The sequence below is a fragment of the Coregonus lavaretus genome (assembly GCF_964263955.1).
Source record: "Coregonus lavaretus genome assembly, chromosome: 2".
In the NCBI taxonomy this organism is placed as follows: domain Eukaryota; kingdom Metazoa; phylum Chordata; class Actinopteri; order Salmoniformes; family Salmonidae; genus Coregonus; species Coregonus lavaretus.
The window spans coordinates 47,103,396-47,125,346 of record NC_139989.1 but is presented as its reverse complement, the minus strand read 5'-3'; the positions used below and the strand labels follow the sequence as shown (position 1 = coordinate 47,125,346).

Genomic DNA, 21,951 nt, shown 5'->3' with positions numbered 1-21,951 from the left:
GACCAAAGGGTAACTGTAGATATATAAATTATCCAGTAGGAGGTGCTGCACAGCCTATTATTATTATTTATTCTAATAGTGGATATAACTTTGAAGATCTGACGTTGTTTTAAAGGTATTCTACATATTTCATACAAGGTTGGTCTATATTGGAATTTGGTTACCATGATGACATAATCCTGTGACTGGAATTTCACCCTCAAAACAACAGTATACGTTGATGACTTTTTCAAATCCAATGTAATTTCCACGTAGATTCCACATCACAACACGTTGACAAATTACATTGGAACAACGTTGATTCAACCAGTTTGTGCCCAGTGGGTTGGCTGGGAATGAGAGTCCTTTCTCCCTCACAGGAGAGGAGACATGAGAGTCAGATCAGGTTCTTCCAGCTGCAGTAGAGCCTGTTGGCCCAGTGATCCATCCTGACAGAGCTGGAAAGCATATGCCGTGTAGACATCGAGTGTCTTGCACTAGATGCACTATAAAGTTAAAATGAGGACAGCACTAGATTCTTGGCATGTAGCCTAGTCTGATGTTCCACGTCGAGGCCTTCACAAAGCAAAACATCAGTCTGTGGACTACAGGGGAATCCATCACCAACCAACTGGGAGGACTGCCATTATTTAATTGCCAGGACTTAACTGTCAAACACCAGAAAACATATGGCTCTAATCATATCTCAATACAAAACATGGTTTTATTATTAATGGGAGGGAAGCATACCTCTTTTAGAATTATTTTACAATGTTCTGCCCTTGGACAAGGCAGAGATAAGCTAGGTGGATACTGAATAATATACAGTAAAATTACTACATTGTCCTCAAATGAGAGTTTGTGTCCAACACTCAAGGTCACTTCTGTGGGAAACTTGATATCCAGCTTTCTCTCGTATGTCACAAGTCTTGGAGATATGACAATGTGAGACAACTTGTGTAGATACATGTTGAAACATATAACCACTGGTTGCAGCCCCTCCACCTTGCCCTCCATTCAACCCCTCAAGACAGCTCACGTCCATGAAACACCCCTCCATAAGGGGTGCACTCTTGTTCATAACAGACCATCTCCTCTGCCTGCCTGCCTACAGTGCAGTGAGAGGAACTGTTCCATTGGTTACTTGGTTCTTCCACCCCTGTGGGGAGCCTGCTGTAAATCCTAGACAATGATCGGTTCTGTCCTCCTGGTTTCAACCCTCACATTCTTGTCCATATTTCACATCTCCAGATTTCACCTCGACTTCACCAAATAAACGTTCTTATTTGAATGTATTTCTGCCAAATGAAAACGTAAAAAATCAAATAAATAAAAACTGGCCACGTAAACCTATACACAGGAAGATAAGGCTAGTCAGAGGTTGGTCTCAGCGCAGTCAGAATTTCTGCCATCATGGTTAATGGGGTGACGGTAGCTCTTTAGAGTCAGTTAAAATGAGTCTACAGCAGATCCATTCAGAAATGTTCCACTGTTTGTCCAGGTGTTATGGCATGAGCCCATGGCTGGAACAAAGCAGTATGAGGGGGAGCAGGCGGAAACAGCAGGGTCAGTGAGTAACCTGTGGAGGAAGAAACTGTGGTGTATATCTGAGATCAGAGGCATGGAACCCCTGGGAGAATCTCACACATGCCCAGAGTAACACTGTTGGAAATACAACAGTGAGTGCTACAAGCCTTTAAAACCACTGTGGCCTAAAATATATAATGTATATAATTCAGTTTATCATAGCAAAGCAGCATTCATTTAGTGGTCAGCATGTTTACAGTTCAGACTCAAGGACAAAACAGTCAACCTGAACATCAACAAAACGTCTAAATCTTCAACCTATGGCTTTTCATCCAGAGGCATTCAGTACTGGCATCTGGTCAAGGTGAGAGGGCCATCTACTGTATATACACAAGATAGCTACAATTAGTCAAAGATGGCTTAAAAGTTCATTCTCTTGGGCACATTTAGGCTACAGAAATCAATCATGTGTAGCGCATAATGTGAATAAAGACAACATAAGTGAGGAAAGTTTCATTACGAGATGCCTTTATTGTACTTTTTGGAATCCAGTGACACAGACGCGGGAGAGTCCCGCCCTTCCCTTCTCACTTGTAGCCGGAGGAAGGCCTAAGGGGGAACGTACCGTCATCTCACTTCTATTCTTAAATTAAACAGCGATATAATAGAACAACACACCCAGGTGCATTTCCACAGACCAAACGACATGCATTCAAGGGACTTAGAAACCACAGCGACTCCGGTCACACACAGCTCCATCTCAAAGGAAACGACGACAAAACAAACTCACTTAAAAAGTCTGCAAACTCTCCCTGTGGTCCACGATCAGTCTGCTAACCAAACCCTGTCCACCTTGATCACTTTCAGGAGAAATCAACAAGGCAAAAATACATACAGTCCTGCTATTCATACCAGGATTGCCTGCTTAAATATGTAAGTGGTTATTTTTATTTTATTTTTTAAATACTTTTTATTTTTTTATTGATGGTGTATTTTAATTATGGAATACATTTGTCTCACTAAAAATCATCTCATCTAGGTAAAACTAGGCCCCTCTCCACTGGCTTGCCACCCTGCTATAGAATCTAGGTAAAATATATAAGTTCCAGTCGAGGGTCTCAGTGGGCCGTTGGTCCTCGCAGAACAGGAGTGGTTCAGTTCAGTCCTCCTCACTGCCGCTGGCCGAACCCGCCTGGAACAGAATAAAAAAATCCTTCAACCCAATACAACAGAGCTTGTTGATCACCAGTCTAATCTACTGTAGACATTTAAGAAACAATTTTAATTGGCAATTTTCAGAAATGTTAAGTGTTTAAGACGATTAAAAGAAAATACAGCTGGTCTGAGTTACATAACACATGAATCAGTGTTGCTAGACATCCTTCAGTGCAAAGAGCTTAGCAGAGGTCACAACCTCAGTCAGGACAGTAGACAGCTTTGAATGCAAGCTGAAATTGACAGTTTAAGTAGTGTCTCAATGTGTGTGTGTGTGTGTGTGTGCGTGTCTTACCTCTTCCTGTTCCTCCTCGCTGTCGTCATCGCTCACCACAGGTTTGGCCCGGGAGCCACGGCCCCTCCGGCGCTGGCCCTTCCCTCTGCCCTCCTTCTCCTTCCTCCCCAGCTTAATCTTCACCTTCACTGAACGAGCTGAAAGAGAAGCATGGACAGAAATCCATGAGTATACAATTCTTTAAAAGGACATTAGTTCAACATATTATTAAATAGTTTAAAGGGGCAATCTGTGATTGTTACGTCTATTTTTTGACTTTTACATTAATGATATACACCCATTGACTCTTGAAGAATATAAGTTATAAATGCCTCACGAGCTTAGTTAAATTGTCACATCCCACCAGAAACCCAAATATAATCTTGTTTTTCTCCTTTGTAAACAATGTGATTGTAAACAAACACTCCTTGCATCCTTAGCTCAGTCTTGAGAGTGGTTTCAACAGCCCCATCAGTCAGCTATTTACCAGACACTGGCGGTGGGACACGTTGTTGTTTGAACGGCAGACTGCCCTTTTAACAGTGGACTATGACACTAAGTGCATATGTAAATACTGTAACACTCACATTCAGACTCAGAGCCTTCGTCCACCTCCTCCTCCTCCTCCTCACTGTCCTCTCCCTCGCTCTCCTCCTCCTTCTCCTTTTCGATCTTCTGCCTGACGCTGGTGAAGACTGACTGCAGCACGATGGAGTCCTCATAGATCTGGGGGGTGAGAGAAATATATAAGATGTCAGCAGCAGGTCCACAGGCTACTGTGACATTTCTTCAGAATATGAGAGGTTCCGTTCGATTCACCAGAAAGGTTGTGACAAGTCTCCTCGGACCTGTAAAACAGGCCCTCCATACTCCAGCTCCCCCACAGCGTTATCTTATCATGCTCAACAACAATGGTCCCCCCTCCCCTCACTCTCTCCATGTTGCCAGACACTCACCAGAGAGCCCTCCAGGTTGAAGGTCTGGGCGTTGCTACAAAGCAGCATCACATCCTTCTCCAGGTCATTCAGGCTGCGGTACTTATGGTTGCGGATCCTCTCCTGGAGGGGAACAGAAGAGAGGACATCAGAATATGAATCAGACCGGCACAGGACAGGACAGAGAAGATCAGGACTGGACAGCTAGATGTGACTTATAAGTCCCCTAACCTCCCATAAGCACAGTTTTACTGAATGCGATACCCTGGTCTTATAACCGATATATTAATGGGTTAGCGTCATACCTTAATCTTCCTGAAGTCAACAGGCTTGCGGATGAGCTCGTAGTACTCGGGCAGCTCCTTGCGGGAGGGCAGCTGGATGAAGACTTCACTCAGCTGGCGCCCATTGCTTCTGTGAAATAGGGGAACAGGGAAACTCAGGGCTTAGTCCACCTCAACATGCTCTACTCTGACCATTACATGACAAAGTAGGTTGTCGGTGTGTTTGTGTATGTTGTCATGTGCTGACCTTCACTGAGTTGTCATCCAGACATAGGAGCCCACCAACTCACCCATCCTTGTACTTGATGACAGTGTCCACCACCTTCTTCATCTTCTTGGTGAGGGAGGGGGGGTTAGGGGACAGTTTTTCAGCCGGGGGGCGTCCGCGTTTCTTGGCCTTCTTGACCTCTTCGTCCTTGTCACGGCTGCGACCGCCGCCACCACCGCTGGAGCTGGGTGTGGCCGGGCCGGGCATGTCGTCACGGTCTCGCTTGCGCTTCCGGGTCGTCTTCTTGTGACGCACCTCCTCCTCCAGGTCCTCCAGATTACCGTCCTCTATGGCCTGTGGGAGGGGGACCCACACATTTGCATTACAGGTCATAGACCATAGATTTCAGTCATAGGACTTTCAATTATTAGCTAAAAGCTTTTTCAACTACAACAGTTGGATAGCTGACCTTGAGCCACTGCTTCTCTGTGAGTGAGTCGCTGTAGTCCACCTCCTTGCGCTGGCGAGAGCCGCGACCAAATATCTTCTCCTCCTCCTCCTCACAGGTGAGCCTCTCCACCTCGGCATCATCCTTTATGATCCAGGTGGGCAGCTCGTCATCCTCCATCAAACGGGGCTTCCTCTTGGGGTTGCGGGCGTCCTCACGGCGCCGGTCCAGGTCCATACGCTGGAGGGGAGAGGGGGAGGTAGTGTAAGAAAAGAGAAAAACGGTTGAGGTTGTGTCAAAGTCTACAACAGGGCAGTCTTCAGTCTGGAGATTGACAGTCAAGCCTCCAGTTGCCTCAAGCAAGACTCAGACTACATTACTGTAAATCTTGAAGAATTTTGGGACTGACCATGAACTGGTCAAACTCCTCCTCGCTCCTGGCAATCATCTGGTTGACAGTCTCGTCATCAGGCACCTCGTCCTCCTCCTGTAGACAATAGAAAGGGTGAGCACAGGGCAGAGGGCTGTTAGAGGTGCCTCAGAGCCACGTCTCTGAACTAGAAGTCTTGAATGCTTATCAGTTATGTAAGTATCATATAAAGTGCAATGTAACATGTAGCAGATGTCATGTATTGGAGTGAATATCCTACAATAGGTGTGATGCATACTTATACCAAGAAACTGCTGCTCCTACTAACTGTCAAGTATAGATAGAACAGACATCCAGCTAGGTATTTGGTTAAGAAGCTAAGAATGGGGGAAAATGTGTTTAAAAAGTCAGAAAAGGCTACTATGTTATTGAAAAAGAGCTTCATTAAATAAAAAAATCTGGTTACGAATTTAAAAAAAAGACAAAGCAGGAAGAGGAGAAAAAGAGGGCAAACCTAAAAAAAGGAACCGCCCCTAAATCCAGAAGGTAGGGAGAAGGAGGGAACAAAGTAAAGAAAGAGATTAAACGGTAGGGTGGCGTGTGGGTGGTTGGTAGTGTGGTGGACGGTCATGATCACACCCACCAACGCCCCCCCAGCGCGCCAGCCCCCCGGGGCCCCGACCTCGTCCTGTTCCTCATGCTCCAGGATGGCCTGCAGGAAGGCACGGCGCTCGTGACTCGACGACTTCTGGTCGAACATGCCGGCCTGGATGACCTTCTGGTCCACATTCAGCTTGTACTTGGCTGCCGCCAGGATCTTCTCCTCCACACTTTGAACGGTGCAGAGACGCAACACACGCACCTCGTTCCGCTGCCCAATACGGTGGGCTCTGTCCTGGGCCTGCAGGTCCTGTACAGGGGAGGGAGAGAGAAAGAGAGGGGTGAGAGACTGGAGTTAGGGGGAGGGCAGGACATGGGAGTTTAGCTATGTTACCTAACAAAATCACCTAAATAGCCACTAATCCTAGCTGTTTTCTAAATGTACATCTATATCAATAACTCCAGTGAGATTTCTAGATCATAATACTACAGTGAACAGTAGAGGGTAATGAGCTGTACCTGATGTGGGTTCCAGTCTGAGTCAAAGATGACCACGGTGTCAGCAGACTGCAGGTTGAGGCCCAGCCCTCCGGCCCTGGTGCTGAGCAGGAACACAAAGTACTGAGAGGCGGGGTCATTGAAGGTCTTCAAAAGCATCCCACGATCCTCAGCCTTGGTGGTTCCTATGGAGACAAAGACCAATGGTGTTAGTTACGAGTTTCCACAGGACAACAGTAGGAGGGATATGCAAATAACATGAGCTCAGCTTGTGATCGTACATCAGCCTCCCCACATCACAAAGTTGAGCCATTGTGTTCTAGTAAACTGCATAGTGTAAGTACAAAACAAATCCTACACATAGTACTGTATTTCTCATAGTACAAAATACTTCTGGAATTTGTCTTGAATTCATTTTCCCAGCACCAAGCTAAATAACTCTCCTATTCCTGCCTCTCACCGTCCAGACGCAGGTACTTAAAGTTGCGCCAGCCAAAGTAGTCCTCCATGATGGTCATGGTGGAAGTCATCTGACAGAAGAGCAGGACCTTGTGGTTGGTGACCCTCAGCTTGGGCAGGATACGGTCTAGCAGCTCAAACTTCCCAGCGGCGCGGTACAGGTCAGGTCTGGAGGGAGCAGGGGACAATAACAGAGGGGTGATGAGGAAACACACCACACATAGTAAGGTCAACCACAACACCGTGAAGCATCAACATGTAATATTAGCAGATGCTTTGCTTACCCTGACACTACGCCTCCAGTGAATCCCAAATGCTCAGAGAATGACTCCTGTGAACAGACGAGTCACAACTATTCGGTTAAAATGAAAAGCTTCAACCACAATCTTCTACTTCAGTCAACATCTCTTCTCAATTCATGGAAGGGTTGAGGTAGGGCCTTGCACTGTACCTCGATCTGCTGGAACATGTAGGGATGGTTACAGATCTTCCTCAGCTGCATGATGGTGTTCATCAGGGTCTTCGTGCCTCCTTTACCCTGAAACACACAATAAAAGTGCACTTAGTCATCCTGTAGTACCCATCTAAAACAGCCCAGTATAACTGACCCCCAGTCAGTTGTTAAGGGGCGTATGGAGAGCAATGAGGGGGTTCTCCACTCCTCCTTACCTTCTTGTCTTTCTCAGAGCCGTCGGTGAGCAGCACTCCCTTAGCCTGCATGTGTCTGTACAGCACTCTCTGCAGGGCCGACATGTCACACTTGATCACATACTCCACCTGGGGAACACACACACACACACACACACACACACAGGGAGAGAACCGGTTAAAACATTGCATTGATTGGACTGATAGGAGTTTAAATGACTGAAAGGATCGATTGATTTATGTTTATTGTCCTTGGAGACTGAAAGCCAAGTGATTGAGAGGAGTCAGACCTTCTCAGGCAGCTGGGACTCCACTTCCTTCTTCAGTCTGCGCAGCAGGAAGGGGCGGAGCACTTTGTGCAAACGACGGATAATCAGGATGGTCTCTTCCTCGTTCAGATCCACCTAGGGTATAGAGAGAGCGGGGTAAGAGTCCAGCCATGATGACCCCAATGTCTCCAAAACACACACATTTACCAAAACACACCACTCCAGAGCCCTGACTAACTCACCTTCTCTCCAGTCATGGCGAAGGGGGCGTTGAACCACTGCTCGAAGGTTGTGCAGGACTTGAAGATGGTCGGCAGCAGGAAGTTGAGCAGAGCCCAGAGCTCCGGCAGCTTGTTCTGCAGCGGGGTGCCGGTCAGCAGAAGACGCCGCGGGGCCAGGTAGTGGGTGTTCAGAACCACAGTCAGCTTACAGTGGTGGTTTTTCATACGGTGGCCCTCGTCCACTATCATGTACTTCCAGCGCAGCTGAGAGGGAACGAGTACAGTGGCGTTAGAAGATGAAATTGAGGTTTCCATAGGTTTACCTGTCTGACTAGGGCCATTTCTAAGGCACGAGTCAGTGTATTTGTGTACTATTGCTCAGGATGATTTGAAGAAGTGGGTCCCTACCTTAGCCAGCACTTGCTTGTCTTTGATGATGTACTCGTAGGTGGTGAGCAGCACGTTGAACTTGCCACTGCGCAGGATGGGTAGGAATGCCCGGCGAGCTTGTGGGGAGCCCTGCACAGAGACATACCAGAACACACATCAACTTTACATCTACAGTACACTATAATTAAAGAATATTCACGTCCATGCAGAGCACCTACTACAACATTGTCAAACAAACTTCAACCTGGAAGAGGCTTTGAAAGGGGCTACTCACTTTGTAAGAGACTTTTACCACAGTTGGAGCCCACTTATCAAACTCGTACACCCAGTTGGACAGAGTTCTGAACACAAAGACGGGAGATAAATTGATAAACATATATTTGCTCTGTCCACCTCAAGTCAAATATATCTATGACCGTGGAAAATACCCATAACAGCCCTTTCAGGCTTTTAAAATCACAGGTGAACATCTCAATTGAAACTACAGAAATGCTGCAGCAGTCCAGGTCCATAATGGAGGTGAAGCGACTAGAGCGGAAAAGGAGAGGCACTCACGAAAGGGGCACGATGATGAGGAAGGGGCCGTTGATGCGCTTGTGCTCCATGAGGTAGGTGATGAGGCCGATGGTCTGGATGGTCTTGCCCAGACCCATCTCATCAGCCAGGATCCCGTTCAGGTTGTTGTTGTAGAGAGACACCAGCCACTCCAAGCCCTTGATCTTAGAGGAGAAAGGGACACAAACCAGTCAGTCATTCTACTGTCTCACATTGTTATCACGTGTGCATGGCTCTGGTAATACGTCATCTCTTCTTTTTTGACACGTTACTTCTTGTAAGCACTGTGAAAGGTAATGAAACACTACAGCATGCATCGAGTATGGGAAATCATGTTATTGTGATGATGTGGGTAGACTGGGTACCTGGTAATGTTTGAGCTGCCCGTTGACCAGCAGTGTGGACTGTTTGTCCACCGTCTCAGTGACGGCGTGGGCCACAGCGTAGTAAGACTGCAGACCTCGGGCGAACGCCGCCTCTGCACTGTTATACTCATCATCCACATCCTGCTTGGCTCCCTCGATGATGTAGCGGACGTCGACCTCGGACACGTCCTCTGTGTCAGGGTCTGGTATCTTCTTTTTCTCCTCGGTGGGAGCCTGGGAGGGCTGGGGCTCCTCCTCTTCCTCCTGAGGGGTACGGAGCAAGAGGATGACTCAGATACAGATGCCACACAGCCTGGCTCAAATTGTCTCAGCCAAGGTCAAGTCAAAAGACATGTCATCTCATCTGAATAAAATATGCTTTATGGAGACTAGAACACGGCTTGTCCCATGAACTGGTCAGGATTAAGATTAATCTGGAAAATCTCTGTTTCAGTAAAGATATTTACAGCACAATATGTTTTCATTTACATTAATATAAGCTTTATAGTACACAATGCAGAGAAAGGGTTACATTAGTTTGAGCTTGGCAATTGGCCTAGTTTCTGATAGCCCAAGGCAAGAGTGGTACGCCTCTGAACACAGACTCCACACGCAAGGTCTTTTCCACTGCGGTCTGCTTACATTTATTTAAAGCGACTAGAGGAATACGATATACATGTATTAGAGGGGAAAGTGGGGGGTTAGGAGAGAGCATTGTGGTCTCTGTAAGCCACATACCTCCTCTTCCTCTGAGCCACTGTCCTCACTGTCTGAACGAGGAGCCACTTCATACCTGCAGGAGAAATGTTAAAATGATTAGTTGTGATGCCTGATGTCAATGTTTTGAGAAGACAGTGTTTATGTACTTATGGCTATGCAACAGTGTGAAAGGCATTTAGATTGGAATAGGATGAACATTATACAAAAATGGTATTTCATATTCATCAGGCTCTCGTGTTGTCATTATTCCCACAATCTAGGTGTCTGGGTAAACAAGTGTGTCTCCTAGCTAGCTGTGTTTTAACTGACCCAGGGTTCATCTCCAGCCAGGTGTCCAGCTGGCCAGCCCGGGGCGCGTCCAGACCCGTCAGGATCTTCCCACTGTCTACATGGATCACCTTCACAGGTAGGTCACTCATCTGACTGGTCTCATCCAGAGGCTGAGAGTGGAAGTGAGTGAGAAATTGACTGGAAACTGTGTGATATATTACCTGCCAATATGACCATTTCATGGTAAATTAAACAAGTATTCCTGTGGCCTTGTGAAAAACAGTACAACCCTGCTGCAGGGAGCCTGGAAACAATGCTACTTTTCAGTTCTTATCAACACATCATGGCCTATGGCCTATTACCGGACATGAAAATGAAGGGCCTATTAGCTAAATGTTGAGTGATGGGGCATACATTCGTTCATTGTACTGTTCTTCATGAACTAATGGCAGAGAAGGTGACTTTGTAAGAAAGCTTGGGGGGAAATTATTGTATGGATTTTATCGGACCAAATCTCTCACTGATCTCAAAATATTGTTTCTAGCCCAAACCCAGTTTTGAGCAAAAACTCACCTCTCCATCGGGTCCCAGGGCAGGAGGCTGGCCCTCTGCACTCTCTGGCTTCTAGGGAACATGGACATCAGTTTATCATATTGCAATCATAGGATCAGCAAGGGATACACAAGGGGCTGCATATCGCAGTAAAAAACAAGGTAACACAATACAACAAATGGAGCTTCAGAAAGATGCACTTTCAACATTTGTCCTTGGCCTCATTCTTCACCTTCTTCTTTTTCTTCTTCTTCTTCTTTTTCTTCTTGTCCTTGAGGGCCTGATCAGCCTTGTGGGCTCTGACCAGATCGGTGAGGTTGGCCACGTACTCGTCCGTCTGCTGCAGAAGGTAGGCCAGACGCTTGTCTTTCTTCTGGTCAATGAGTTTACGGTAGCCCTCCTCATCTTCAGCCTAGGGAAGGGGACACACATTGACGACAGGTGTTAAGAGGCACTGGGTGTGAGACTAGATATACGGCTATTTAACAATGCATGTGTAACCGTGCAGCTGTGTAGTCCCTCACCATCAGCCTCCTCATCCTCTCCTTCTCAATACGCTCGTTCTCCTTCTTCTGCTCGCGCTCAGTGTTGGCGTGGTACGTGGCCACGGCTTTGGTGGCCTTCTGGAGCTTGGCTGTGATGGAGCGGTGGTACTCCTTGAAGTCTTTAGCATGCTGCAGGATGCTGTTAAGGTATTCCTATACAAAAACATTAGAATATGAGTGTCTATACAATACAACGCAAAGCACTGGAGGTCTTACAAGGATGTGAGGATCACCTGACATCTAGGTGTTGAATTTTAGTCCCGACCCCTCTGTGTACCTGGTGTTTCTGGCGTCGTTTGCGCTCCTGTTCGATCTTCTGTTGCTTCTCCAGTTTCTCTGTGATGCGGGCCTCGCGGAGGGACTGGCGCTTGCTGCGCTTGTAGGCCTTAGCGTTGAGGGCTGTCTCCAGGGCCGTGTCACGACGCATACAAACCACCACCTCCTGACGCAGCTGTCTCTGGAAATTTAGCAGCCTCAAGGCCTTGAGCTCGATGTTGGCTTTGGTGCGTAGGTCTCCGGCAAGAGACCCTGGTAGATGCTCCAGCTCCTGAATACGGTGGGTGATACGAGCCTGCAGCCTGTACTCTCTCTCCTGGAGGATCTCCACTGGGTCCAGGCCACGGGGCTTCTGGATAGGTGTGATGCGGTTCTGTTTCTGGTGCAGCACCATGGGTGGGGGCTGGGGGGGCTGCCCAGGGGACTGGGTCTGAGGGGGCATGACCGGGGAGGCAGCCGGGGGCACGGAGGGGGGAGCAGGGGAGGGTCTGCCAGTGGGCTGAGGGGGAATCAGCTTCTGGGGGGCACTGGATGGAGCAGCAGCATTCACCATGGGCCCTAGAACATATGGCATTGAAGGAGTTATTAGTTCTACCATTCCACAGAGTGTTTTGGTGTATTGATTATCTGTTTAATATATGTGTGTATTTCTTGTGATAGGTCTGGTGAAATTATCGGCACAGGAAAGAGAAGAACGTGGACTAAAAACACTACAGACTAGTGCCCTCTCACACACAGGTGAATCACTGCCCAGGGGTCAAGATGAGGCTCACCTTCGGCCCATTGTTTAGGGGGTCCGTTGGTGGGCTGGCCCTGCATACCAGGGGGAACACCTGAGGGTCCTGGAGGAGGCATGTTGGGGCCTACCATTCCTGCAAGATGACAGGGGACATTAGATATGATCAGACACTGCCTGGCCATTCACACTCACAGACATCCCCTATTGAAGTCTAGTTAACATAGAAAATGGTGCCTGAGCCGAGAGCATTTGTTTAAGTTTCACCACCAGGGGTCCCTGTTCAGCATTCAAATTATTAATTGTATTTGTTTGAGAAGGACAGCATTTGTGTGTGATTGACCGTAATTATGTGCATTTATGTGTAATTCATAGGGTTGCAAAACTAATTGACAGGCTGTGTAGCATAACCTTGCATGTGCCCACCCCACTCACCAAGAGGTCTGTTGTAGTGTGCTGGTGGCTGTCCGGGCCCCGCCCCAGGCCCTGCTCCGGGCCCAGAGGAAGGGGGCATGTTGGGCATCCCTGGCTGCTGCATCCCTGGCATGGGCCTCTTGCCCTGCACGGCCATCTGCAGGTGGTCTGGCAGGGGCTGGCTGCGAGCCAGCATCTTGTAGGCCATGATCTGGGCCCTGAGCTGGTGCAGCTGGTTTTGGTTGAAGGGGGTGGGTCCACCTGGACCAACCCCGCCTGGCCCAGAAACACCACTCGGACCTGGGACACCACCGCGGTTCTGCTGGCCCATGGCCTGGGGGTCACCGCCCTCCATTGGGATACCCCCTGGGCCGGAGGGCATCATGGGGCCGGGGGGAGGGCCGTTGGCTGGCACAGGGCTGGGAGAGTGCTCAGAACCCCCCAGTGGAGAGGGGTAGCCTGGGGAGGAGATACAACAGCACAGGTGAGAAAAGTAATCTTCCCTGGGAATGGTAGGGCAGGACTGTCCCTTTAATTGGGAACAGTGGGAAACTGATTTGAATGACTAATAAAATGGCCAGATACATTGAAAATAGTGGTGAAATGGATGCTAACAGACCAGAAGAAATGTTAGCCAAATTGCCAAATGTTAGCCAAAACCAAAATGCAGACTGGTATTATGATTATGGGCTGGACTGGCGATACAAACACTTTACAAATCACAGTCTCTAACAGACTTGCACACATTACAGCTGAGCCTCACCCTCTGTCACCAGTCAATACAGGATAGAAGAGTCAACAGAAAAACACCCTCCCCTGTATTATAGTATTTCAACAGCCCCTCTGTCTCTCTCTCCTTGGTGACTGACTGTTTTTGTAGCAGACAGCTGCCACCTTCATTGTCTGAAAGGGGAAGCCTCATGCCCCTCCACTGAGCATCTGCTGCTCACGCTACCCAACAAAACAACAGAAGCGAAAGAGGAGAAAGTGGCTGGTTGAGTTCACAGTACAAGTGCACATGCGTCTACACGAGTTAGCGTTCACAGTTCCTCTTTTCAGGTAAATGGCTTTAAAGACAATTGTGCTTAAGCCTAAAATCCCAATCACCATTTTAAGATCATATGGAAAGCTAATAAGTGAACCTTGTGTTAAGCTCCTTCAATAACAGGGTCAATGTTTCCTCTATCCTCCATGCAATCTAATCTATTCAGTACACCATGGTATGGTACCTTGGGAATGTTGGTCCATGGGGCTAGGAGGGGGTCCCATTCCGATGTGGCCTCCACCTGGTCTCATGCCCTTCATCGGTCCGTAGCGAGGGTCGTCAGGCATGCCCTTCTCATGCATGCCTTCCATAGGCTGTGAGAAGACAACACACATTAACATAAGCATGTCCTACTTAGATAGCACATATATTTCTTATGTACAGTAAAGGAAGAATAGATTAATGCAATAAAATTCTCATAAAATGGTACCATTGCAGACATTTTACATACATTACAGTTATGGATATGCCCATTTTCTGTCTTACTTTGTGCATCTGGTGCATGTTCTCCTGAGGATATCCTGAGGGCCCCTGTTGAGGGTGGGGGTGTCCAGAGGCTGGGGGACCTGGGCTGGGTCCCATCATGCTATGAGCAGAGCCCGGGGAAGGGCTGGGGCCCATCATGGCTCCTGGAGAAGGCCCTGGTCCTGGGGAGGGGCCCGGCCGGGGCGTCCCTCCCATGGGGGGGTCTGGGGTGGACATCTCTCAGCTGAGTCCGAGAATGTGAAAGCACCAAGCTCCACTCTGCAGAGAGGACAAATGACAGATGGGTTAGTGACCAGTATTTACAACAAACCAACCCAGCAGTGAGGAGTAAAACTGAGTGCGTACTAGTGATTGGGGTGAAGAGGGGGGAACAAATCTTATTATTTTGAGAATATCGCAATATGTTTTGCTTTAGTTGGCTGTACCTGCACCAAAACTCCAGTATTTTCCCTTCATAGCTTGTTCTCCATTATCTTTTTAAATAGGGAGCCAATTTGTTTTCAGCACTTTTTCTTTCCATGAATGATCAAAAAACATGTTCTCATGACTCTCTTGTCCCTCTGCAGCAGACATATGGTGAGCAATATGTTTGGAACATCGAATCGCAATAAAATCACAGTATCAAATCGCAATACGTATCAACCCCTTTCTGTGTTTGCAAACATTGTGTTTGCAAACAAGGGCGATGTGCGCAAGTTGGTGGCAGAACAAGGGGGATTTCTTATAGAATGCCAGCAAAAAAGCCTCTACTTACATGTTGCTTATGAGTGCATTTCACACTACTTTTTGATTATAATTGGATTTTAAGGCCCGTATGAATATCCTGCTCAATATAATGTTTGTGTCATTATCGCAAATCAACTGCATTATACTTAAACACTTCAACGTCAACCAGTAAAATGGCTCTTTGGCTAGCTTTTGCTACAGCATTTACCAATGAGCGTTAGCATTCTAGCTAACAACTGATGCATCCAAAATAGTTATTTTGCAAAGACCACAATCAAATATAACCTTAGCGACTGTTCATTCAAGAATCAAAACATAATTGTAAGCGTATGAGAACCACAAAAATTATTATTTTCCTGAAGTAATAAAAACGTACATCTCAGCTATGTTGAATGGGTGCAGATGGCAATGGTTTTCTTACTGCCGCCAAGAGTTGTGCGCATCTGTGCGTAACGTCAGTATGTCGTGTACTGTAAAAGGGTCTATAGAATCACAAATATTTTATCGGCAACTAAGTATCGTGATAATATCGTATCGTGAGGTCCCTGGCAATTCCCAGCCCTGGTACGTACCAGACAATCTCTATGTAGCCATCATCCACAAATTGACTTTGTGTTCTCTGAGCTTTGGGTTCTCGGATGTGCCCAAATGACCCAATAACAAGATCAAATTCTCAAGATGGTAGCCTTACTGTAGTTATTTGATTGTATGTTTTGTGTTAATATACATGACTGGCACAAATATATACAAGTAGGAATAGATAATAAGTAGAAAATAAGAGACTAGACTGGTATAACCTGAAAGCACAGCCCACACATCTCCGGAGTTAGTTTATTCGAAAGCCAGTTTCTGCTTCAGTCACAAGGTGGCTAATTTTTTCAAGTTATTAGCCCAAGCATTCTCAACGTAACACGAAAGTGTGAGCGTAGGCAACAACACATCCGCCACGCTGACCCTCAACACAGGGGCCCCCTCAGGGGTGCGTGCTTAGTCCCCTCCTGTACTCCCTGTTCAGCCGTGCACAACTCCATAATTAACATGGTCCACACACATCAACACAGTCCCGAAGAAGGCACGACAACGCCTCTTCCCCCTCAGGAGGCTGAAAAGATTTGGCAAAGGCCCTCAGATCCTCAAAAAGTTATACAGCTGCACCATTGAGAGCATCTTGACTGGCTGCATCACCGCTTGGCATCCAAATGCAAGGTGCTACATAGGGTAGTGCGTACGGCCCAGCAGTACATTATTGGGACCGACCTCCCGTCATTCCAGGACCTCTAACAGGCGGGGTCAGAGGAAGGCCCTAAAAATTGTCAAAGACTCCAGCCACTCAAGACATGGACTGTTTTTTCTGCTACCGCACAGCAAGCAGTACCAACGCACCAAGTCTGGAACCAACAGGACCCATAACAGCTTCTACAGTACCTTGCAAAAGTATTCATCCCCCTTGGCGTTTTTCCTATTTTGTTGCATTACAACCTGCAATTTAAATTGATTTTTATTTGGATTTCATGTAATGGACATACACAAAATAGTCCAAATTGGCGAAGTGAAAAAAAATTACTTTAAAAAAATTCCATAAAAATAAATAACAGAAAAGTGGTGTGTGCATATGTTTTCACCCCCTTTGCTATGAAGCCCCTAAATAAGATCTGGTGCTACCAATTACCCTCAGAAGTCACATATTTAGTTAAATAAAGTCCACCTGTGTGCAATCTAAGTGTCACATGATCTGTCACATGATCTCAGTATATATACACACACCTGTTCTGAAAGACCCCAGAGTCTGCAACACCACTAAGCAAGGGGCACCATGAAGACCAAGGAGCTCTCCAAACAGGTCAGGGACAAAGCTGTGGAGAAGTACAGATCAGGGTTGGGTTATAAAAAAATATCAGAAACTTTGAACATCCCACAGAGCACCATTAAATCCATTATTTAAAAAATGGAAATAATATGGCACCACAACAAACCTGCCAAGAAAGGGCCGCCCACCAAAACTCACGGACCAGGCAAGGAGGGCATTAATCAGAGGCAACAAAGAGACCAAAGATAACCCTGAAGGAGCTGCAAAGCTCCACAGTGTAGATTGGAGTATCTGTCCATAGGACCCCTTTAAGCCGTACACTCCACAGAGCAGGGCTTTACGGAAGAGTGGGCAGAAAAAAAGCCATTGGTTAAAGAAAATAATAAGCAAACACGTTTGGTGTTCGCCAAAAGGCATGTGGGAGACTCCCCAAACATATGGAATAAGGTACTCTGGTCAGATGAGACAAAAATGTTGCTTTTTGGCCATCAAGGAAAACGCTATGTCTGGTGCAAACCAAACACCTCTCATCACCCCGAGAACACCATCCACACAGTGAAGCATGGTGGTGGAAGCATCATCGTGTGGGGATGTTTTTCATTGGCAGGGACTGGGAAACTGGTCAGATGGCGCTAAATACAGGGACATTTTTGAGGGAAACCTGTTTCAGTCTTCCAGAGATTTGAGACTGGGACGGAGGTTCACCTTCCAGCAGGACAATGACCCTAAGCATACTGCTAAAGCAACACTCGAGTGGTTTAAGGGGAAACATTTAAATGTCTTGGAATGGCCTAGTCAAAGCCCAGACCTCAATCCAATTGAGAATCTGTGGTATGACTTAAAGATTGCTGTACACCAGCGGAACCCATCCAACTTGAAGGAGCTGGAGCAGTTTTGCCTTGAAGAATGGGCAAAAATCCCAGTGGCTAGATGTGCCAAGCTTATAGAGACATACCCCCAAGAGACTTGCAGCTGTAATTGCTGCAAAAGGTGGCTCTACAAAGTATTGACTTTGGGGGGGAGAGGGGGGAATAGTAGTGCACGTGCAAGGTCTTTTTTGTGTCTTATTTCTTGTTTTTTTCACAATAAAAAATATTTTGCATCTTCAAAGTGGTAGGCATATTGTGTAAATCAAATGATACAAACCCCCAATAAATCAATTTTAATCCCAGGATGTAAGGCAACAAAATAGGAAAAATGCCAAGGGGGATGAATACTTTCGCAAGCCACTGTACCTTCAAGCCATAAGACTGCTAAATAGTTAACCAAATAGCTACACAGACTATCTGCATTGACCCCTTTGACTCATCACATTCACTGCTGTTTATTATCGATCCTGTTGCCTAGTCACTTTACCCCATACCTATATGTACATAGCTATCTACAGTGAGGGAAAAAAGTATTTGATCCCCTGCTGATTTTGTACGTACGCCCACTGACAAAGAAATGATCAGTCTATAATTTTAATGGTAGGTTTATTTGAACAGTGAGAGACAGAATAACAACAACAAAATCCAGAAAAACACATGTCAAAAATGTTACAAATTGATTTGCATTTTAATGAGGGAAATAAGTATTTGACCCCTCTGCAAAACATGACTTAGTACTTGGTGGCAAAACCCTTGTTGGCAATCACAGAGGTCAGACGTTTCTTGTAGTTGGCCACCAGGTTCACACACATCTCAGGAGGGATTTTGTCCCACTCCTCTTTGCAGATCTTCTCCAAGTCATTAAGGTTTCGAGGCTGACGTTTGGCAACTCGAACCTTCAGCTCCCTCCACATGTGCTTCTTCTTGAGCCACTCCTTTGTTGCCTTGGCCGTGTGTTTTGGGTCATTGTCATGCTGGAATACCCATCCATGACCCATTTTCAATGCCCTGGCTGAGGGAAGGAGGTTCTCACCCAAGATTTGACGGTACATGGCCCTGTCCATCGTCCCCTTGATGTGGTGAAGTTGTCCTGTCCCCTTAGCAGAAAAACACCCCCAAAGCATAATGTTTCCACCTCCACGTTTGACGGTGGGGATGGTGTTCTTGGGGTCATAGGCAGCATTCCTCCTCCTCCAAACACGGCGAGTTGAGTTGAGGCCAAAGAGCTCGATTTTGGTCTCATCTGACCACAACACTTTCACCCAGTTCTCCTCTGAATCATTCAGATGTTCATTGGCAAACTTCCGACAGGCATGTATATGTGCTTTTTTGAGCAGGGGGACCTTGCGGGTGCTGCAGGATTTCAGTCCTTCATGGCGTAGTGTATTACCAATTGTTTTCTTGGTGACTATGGTCCCAGCTGCCTTGAGATCATTGACAAGATCCTCCCGTGTAGTTCTGGGCTGATTCCTCACCGTTCTCATGATCATTGCAACTCCACGAGGTGAGAACTTGCGTGGAGCCCCAGGCCGAGGGAGATTGACAGTTATTTTGTGTTTCTTCCATTTGCGAATAATCGCACCAACTGTTGTCACCTTCTCACCAAGCTGCTTGGCGATGGTCTTGTAGCCCATGCCAGCCTTGTGTAGGTCTTGTCCCTGACATCCTTAGAGAGCTCTTTGGTCTTGGCCATGGTGGAGAGTTTGGAATCTGATTGATTGATCGCTTCTGTGGACAGGTGTCTTTTATACAGGTAACTAGCTGAGATTAGGAGCACTCTCTTTAAGAGTGTGCTCCTAATCTCAGCTCATTACGTGTATAAAAGACACCTGTGAGCCAGAAATCTTTCTGATTGAGGAGGGGGTCAAATACTTATTTCCCTCATTAAAATGCAAATCAATTTATAACATTTTTGGCATGCGTTTTTCTGGATTTCTTTGTTGTTATTGTCTCTCACTATTCAAATAAACCTACCATTAAAATTATAGACTGATCATTTCTTTGTCAGTGGGCAAACGTACAAAATCAGCAGGGGATCAAATACTTTTTTCCCTCACTGTACCTCAATTTCCTCGTACCCCTGCACGTCAACTCGATACTGGTATCCCATGTATATAGCCAAGTTATCCTTACTCATTGTGTATTTAGGCTATTCCTCGTGTTATTCTTTTTATATATTTCTCTCTGCATTGTTGGGAAGGGCCCATAATTAAGCATTTCACTGTTAGTCTACACCTGTTCGTTACGAAGCATTTGCTTTGTTGAAAGACACCAATGTTCTGTTTTCGTCGGTTGGAACAGGCCTACCTAAAGACCTCTCTAGATGATTACATAAAGAGTGGTCTGCCTTTGATAATACAACCCATATCACAAAAAACTATATATTTAATATGATTCATAATTGCATTCCTCAAATATAATAATTGCACATAGATGTTTGACAGAAATATGCTCTAAATGACTAAATGCCAGTGTGTGGTGATTGACAGAATGTGGAGAGTTCTTGCTTGGAAACCTTACACAGACGAGGTGATTCAAATGATGCTGCCTAGCAGCAGCTGCATGCATACAAAGAACCACCATACACTCCCGACAGAGGAAACAACATAAAGGTAAACATCAACCATGATGTGTGGGTAAAGTTGTCAACATCATGACTGCAGCGGTCGACTTGGCCAGGACATTCATGCTAGTGAGAGTAACGTTATAGCTAGCTATTTCAATGATTGAGAGTGGAATCTATTGCCGTTCCTCCTCACTAGAGATTGAACAGTCATGTCCAAGGAGTGATGCATTCTCTTTGGTGAGACAGTAGCTTGGTCCTGTAAACCCGCAACCGGCGACTTGGCTTAAGCTAGCTGAAGCAAAACACGGATATTTAGCTAGCGAGACGAAATCGTAGCAATTGAATTACAGTCGCTAACTGGGTAACGTTAGTTAGTTAAAGACTTCGTTAGGTAGTTACAAATAAAGAAACTACTTGCTAAATATATGTATATATAGAAGCTAGCTAACTAACTAGCGTAAAAAAAAAAAAAGCAGTTAACGGATGCTAAGCTAATGTGATGTACAGTGTAGTCAGCATAGCTTGACTTGGCTAGAAAGCTAGTTAGCAGTAAAACAACCTCCGTTAGTTCCGTTTAGAACATAGGTCAGAAACCATTCACTCATGTGATGGGCTACATTTCATACATTGTTTTCTAACTACATAAAAAATGCGTATACAATGAAAACTAAAACACAAAGAAACACTGCCAGACAGTTGGCTAACGTTAGCTAATGGTACGGTCTCTACTACTCGACCATGCTGTCGTAACAAAATGTATGGTGAGAATTGGGTTATTTTGCTGACTTGGGAAATGCAGCGAGAGAGTAAAGGTTAAATAATCATTTAGTTGATTGATCCAACCTGCATCCCGTACCCCCGCTCTAGCTAGATACATACATTTACCAAAAACACAATTCATTCATTTCACTCTGCCGCCACTGTCTGCAGACAGACTAATAATGTCGGTCCTGACTACCGTTCCTTCCAACCCAACGATAAACGAAGGGTATTAGAAACTGAAATTACTTATAAATAATCTTAATAAGGATAACATCGACGAAGTCTTAAAAATGAAACAGTTGAATTTGACTTACATTGAAATCACCCTTCGCCGGTAGGTCCTTTCGATTTACAAAGCTAGCCAGAAACAAAGAGCGACCTAGCTTGTTAGCTTTTTTTCTCTCACCGCCCCCCCTCCCTTCTCGTCTGATTGTATCGCCAAGGAACGGCCTTCACTACAGCAACAGTGATACAAGAGCGCCCTCCTCTACACGTTCATCCCCTATGAACGACTGGAAAATCAACGCATGCCCAGTCTAGGCCTCATTGCAGAGAGGAATGCAGGCGAAGTATGTCGACGTGGGGGATGGGTGTACAAATTATTATAGAGCGCCACTATTACATGTAGTAAAATAAGATCATGAGGGATCCTTGTTGATAGTAGTCATTGGCAGTAACAATGGAATCAATTGATCTCCGTTTACATACATTTTTCTATCTGAATAAAATGTGCAATGTCAAAAAAGCATTTACCGGTATCAACACTAGCTACATTGCCACGTTTAATAACCTCAACCAAAGGTGCTGTTTTGTAGATTGGAATATGTACCAGTCCGCTTTACAAGTAAAAAAATATGATAATACAGGTTATTGAAATGAAATGCATAGGGACTAGCTAGAACCACGGAGAGAACTGGGCCGCGTTCAGCAGG

General features: G+C 46.0%; 1 protein-coding gene across 3 annotated transcripts; it reads right to left on the bottom strand.

The window, feature by feature from the left end:
• Positions 1 to 2,017: 2,017 nt before the first annotated feature.
• LOC311149915 (transcription activator BRG1-like) lies at positions 2,018 to 21,521 on the bottom strand. Of its 3 annotated transcripts, none has more exons than XM_084187143.1 (31): positions 21,334 to 21,521; positions 14,290 to 14,547; positions 13,988 to 14,117; positions 12,780 to 13,217; positions 12,382 to 12,480; positions 11,610 to 12,166; positions 11,312 to 11,485; positions 11,020 to 11,199; positions 10,809 to 10,859; positions 10,275 to 10,405; positions 9,984 to 10,038; positions 9,246 to 9,509; positions 8,881 to 9,044; positions 8,600 to 8,666; positions 8,344 to 8,454; positions 7,957 to 8,199; positions 7,736 to 7,849; positions 7,467 to 7,574; positions 7,249 to 7,335; positions 7,082 to 7,128; positions 6,799 to 6,965; positions 6,360 to 6,523; positions 5,884 to 6,150; positions 5,280 to 5,357; positions 4,892 to 5,110; positions 4,505 to 4,776; positions 4,236 to 4,344; positions 3,952 to 4,053; positions 3,583 to 3,721; positions 3,017 to 3,153; positions 2,018 to 2,698 (listed from the first exon to the last, which is right to left on the bottom strand). In XM_084187143.1, the coding sequence occupies exons 2-31, from the start codon at positions 14,503 to 14,505 to the stop codon at positions 2,666 to 2,668; spliced, it is 4,923 nt and encodes a 1,640-aa protein (XP_084043269.1). In that variant the 5' UTR covers positions 14,506 to 14,547; positions 21,334 to 21,521; the 3' UTR covers positions 2,018 to 2,665. The 3 variants fall into 3 exon arrangements, with proteins under 3 accessions (XP_084043269.1, XP_084043270.1, XP_084043271.1); XM_084187144.1 differs by having other exon boundaries at positions 4,236 to 4,341; XM_084187145.1 differs by having other exon boundaries at positions 10,809 to 10,856.
• Between the last annotated feature and the right edge of the window lie 430 nt (positions 21,522 to 21,951).

What these genes read in the sequence shown, in the direction of transcription:
- LOC311149915 (XM_084187143.1), bottom strand. Translation starts at nt 14,505, where the DNA reads ATGTCCACCCCAGACCCCCCCATGGGAGGGACGCCCCGGCCGGGCCCC. An exon ending in TTGACTTCAGGAAGATTAAG is followed by an intron (nt 4,054 to 4,235) that starts GTATGACGCTAA and finishes GTTCCCCTCCAG; the next exon opens with GAGAGGATCCGCAACCATAA. An exon ending in GCGAGGAGGAACAGGAAGAG is followed by an intron (nt 2,699 to 3,016) that starts GTAAGACACGCA and finishes ATTCTGTTCCAG; the next exon opens with GCGGGTTCGGCCAGCGGCAG.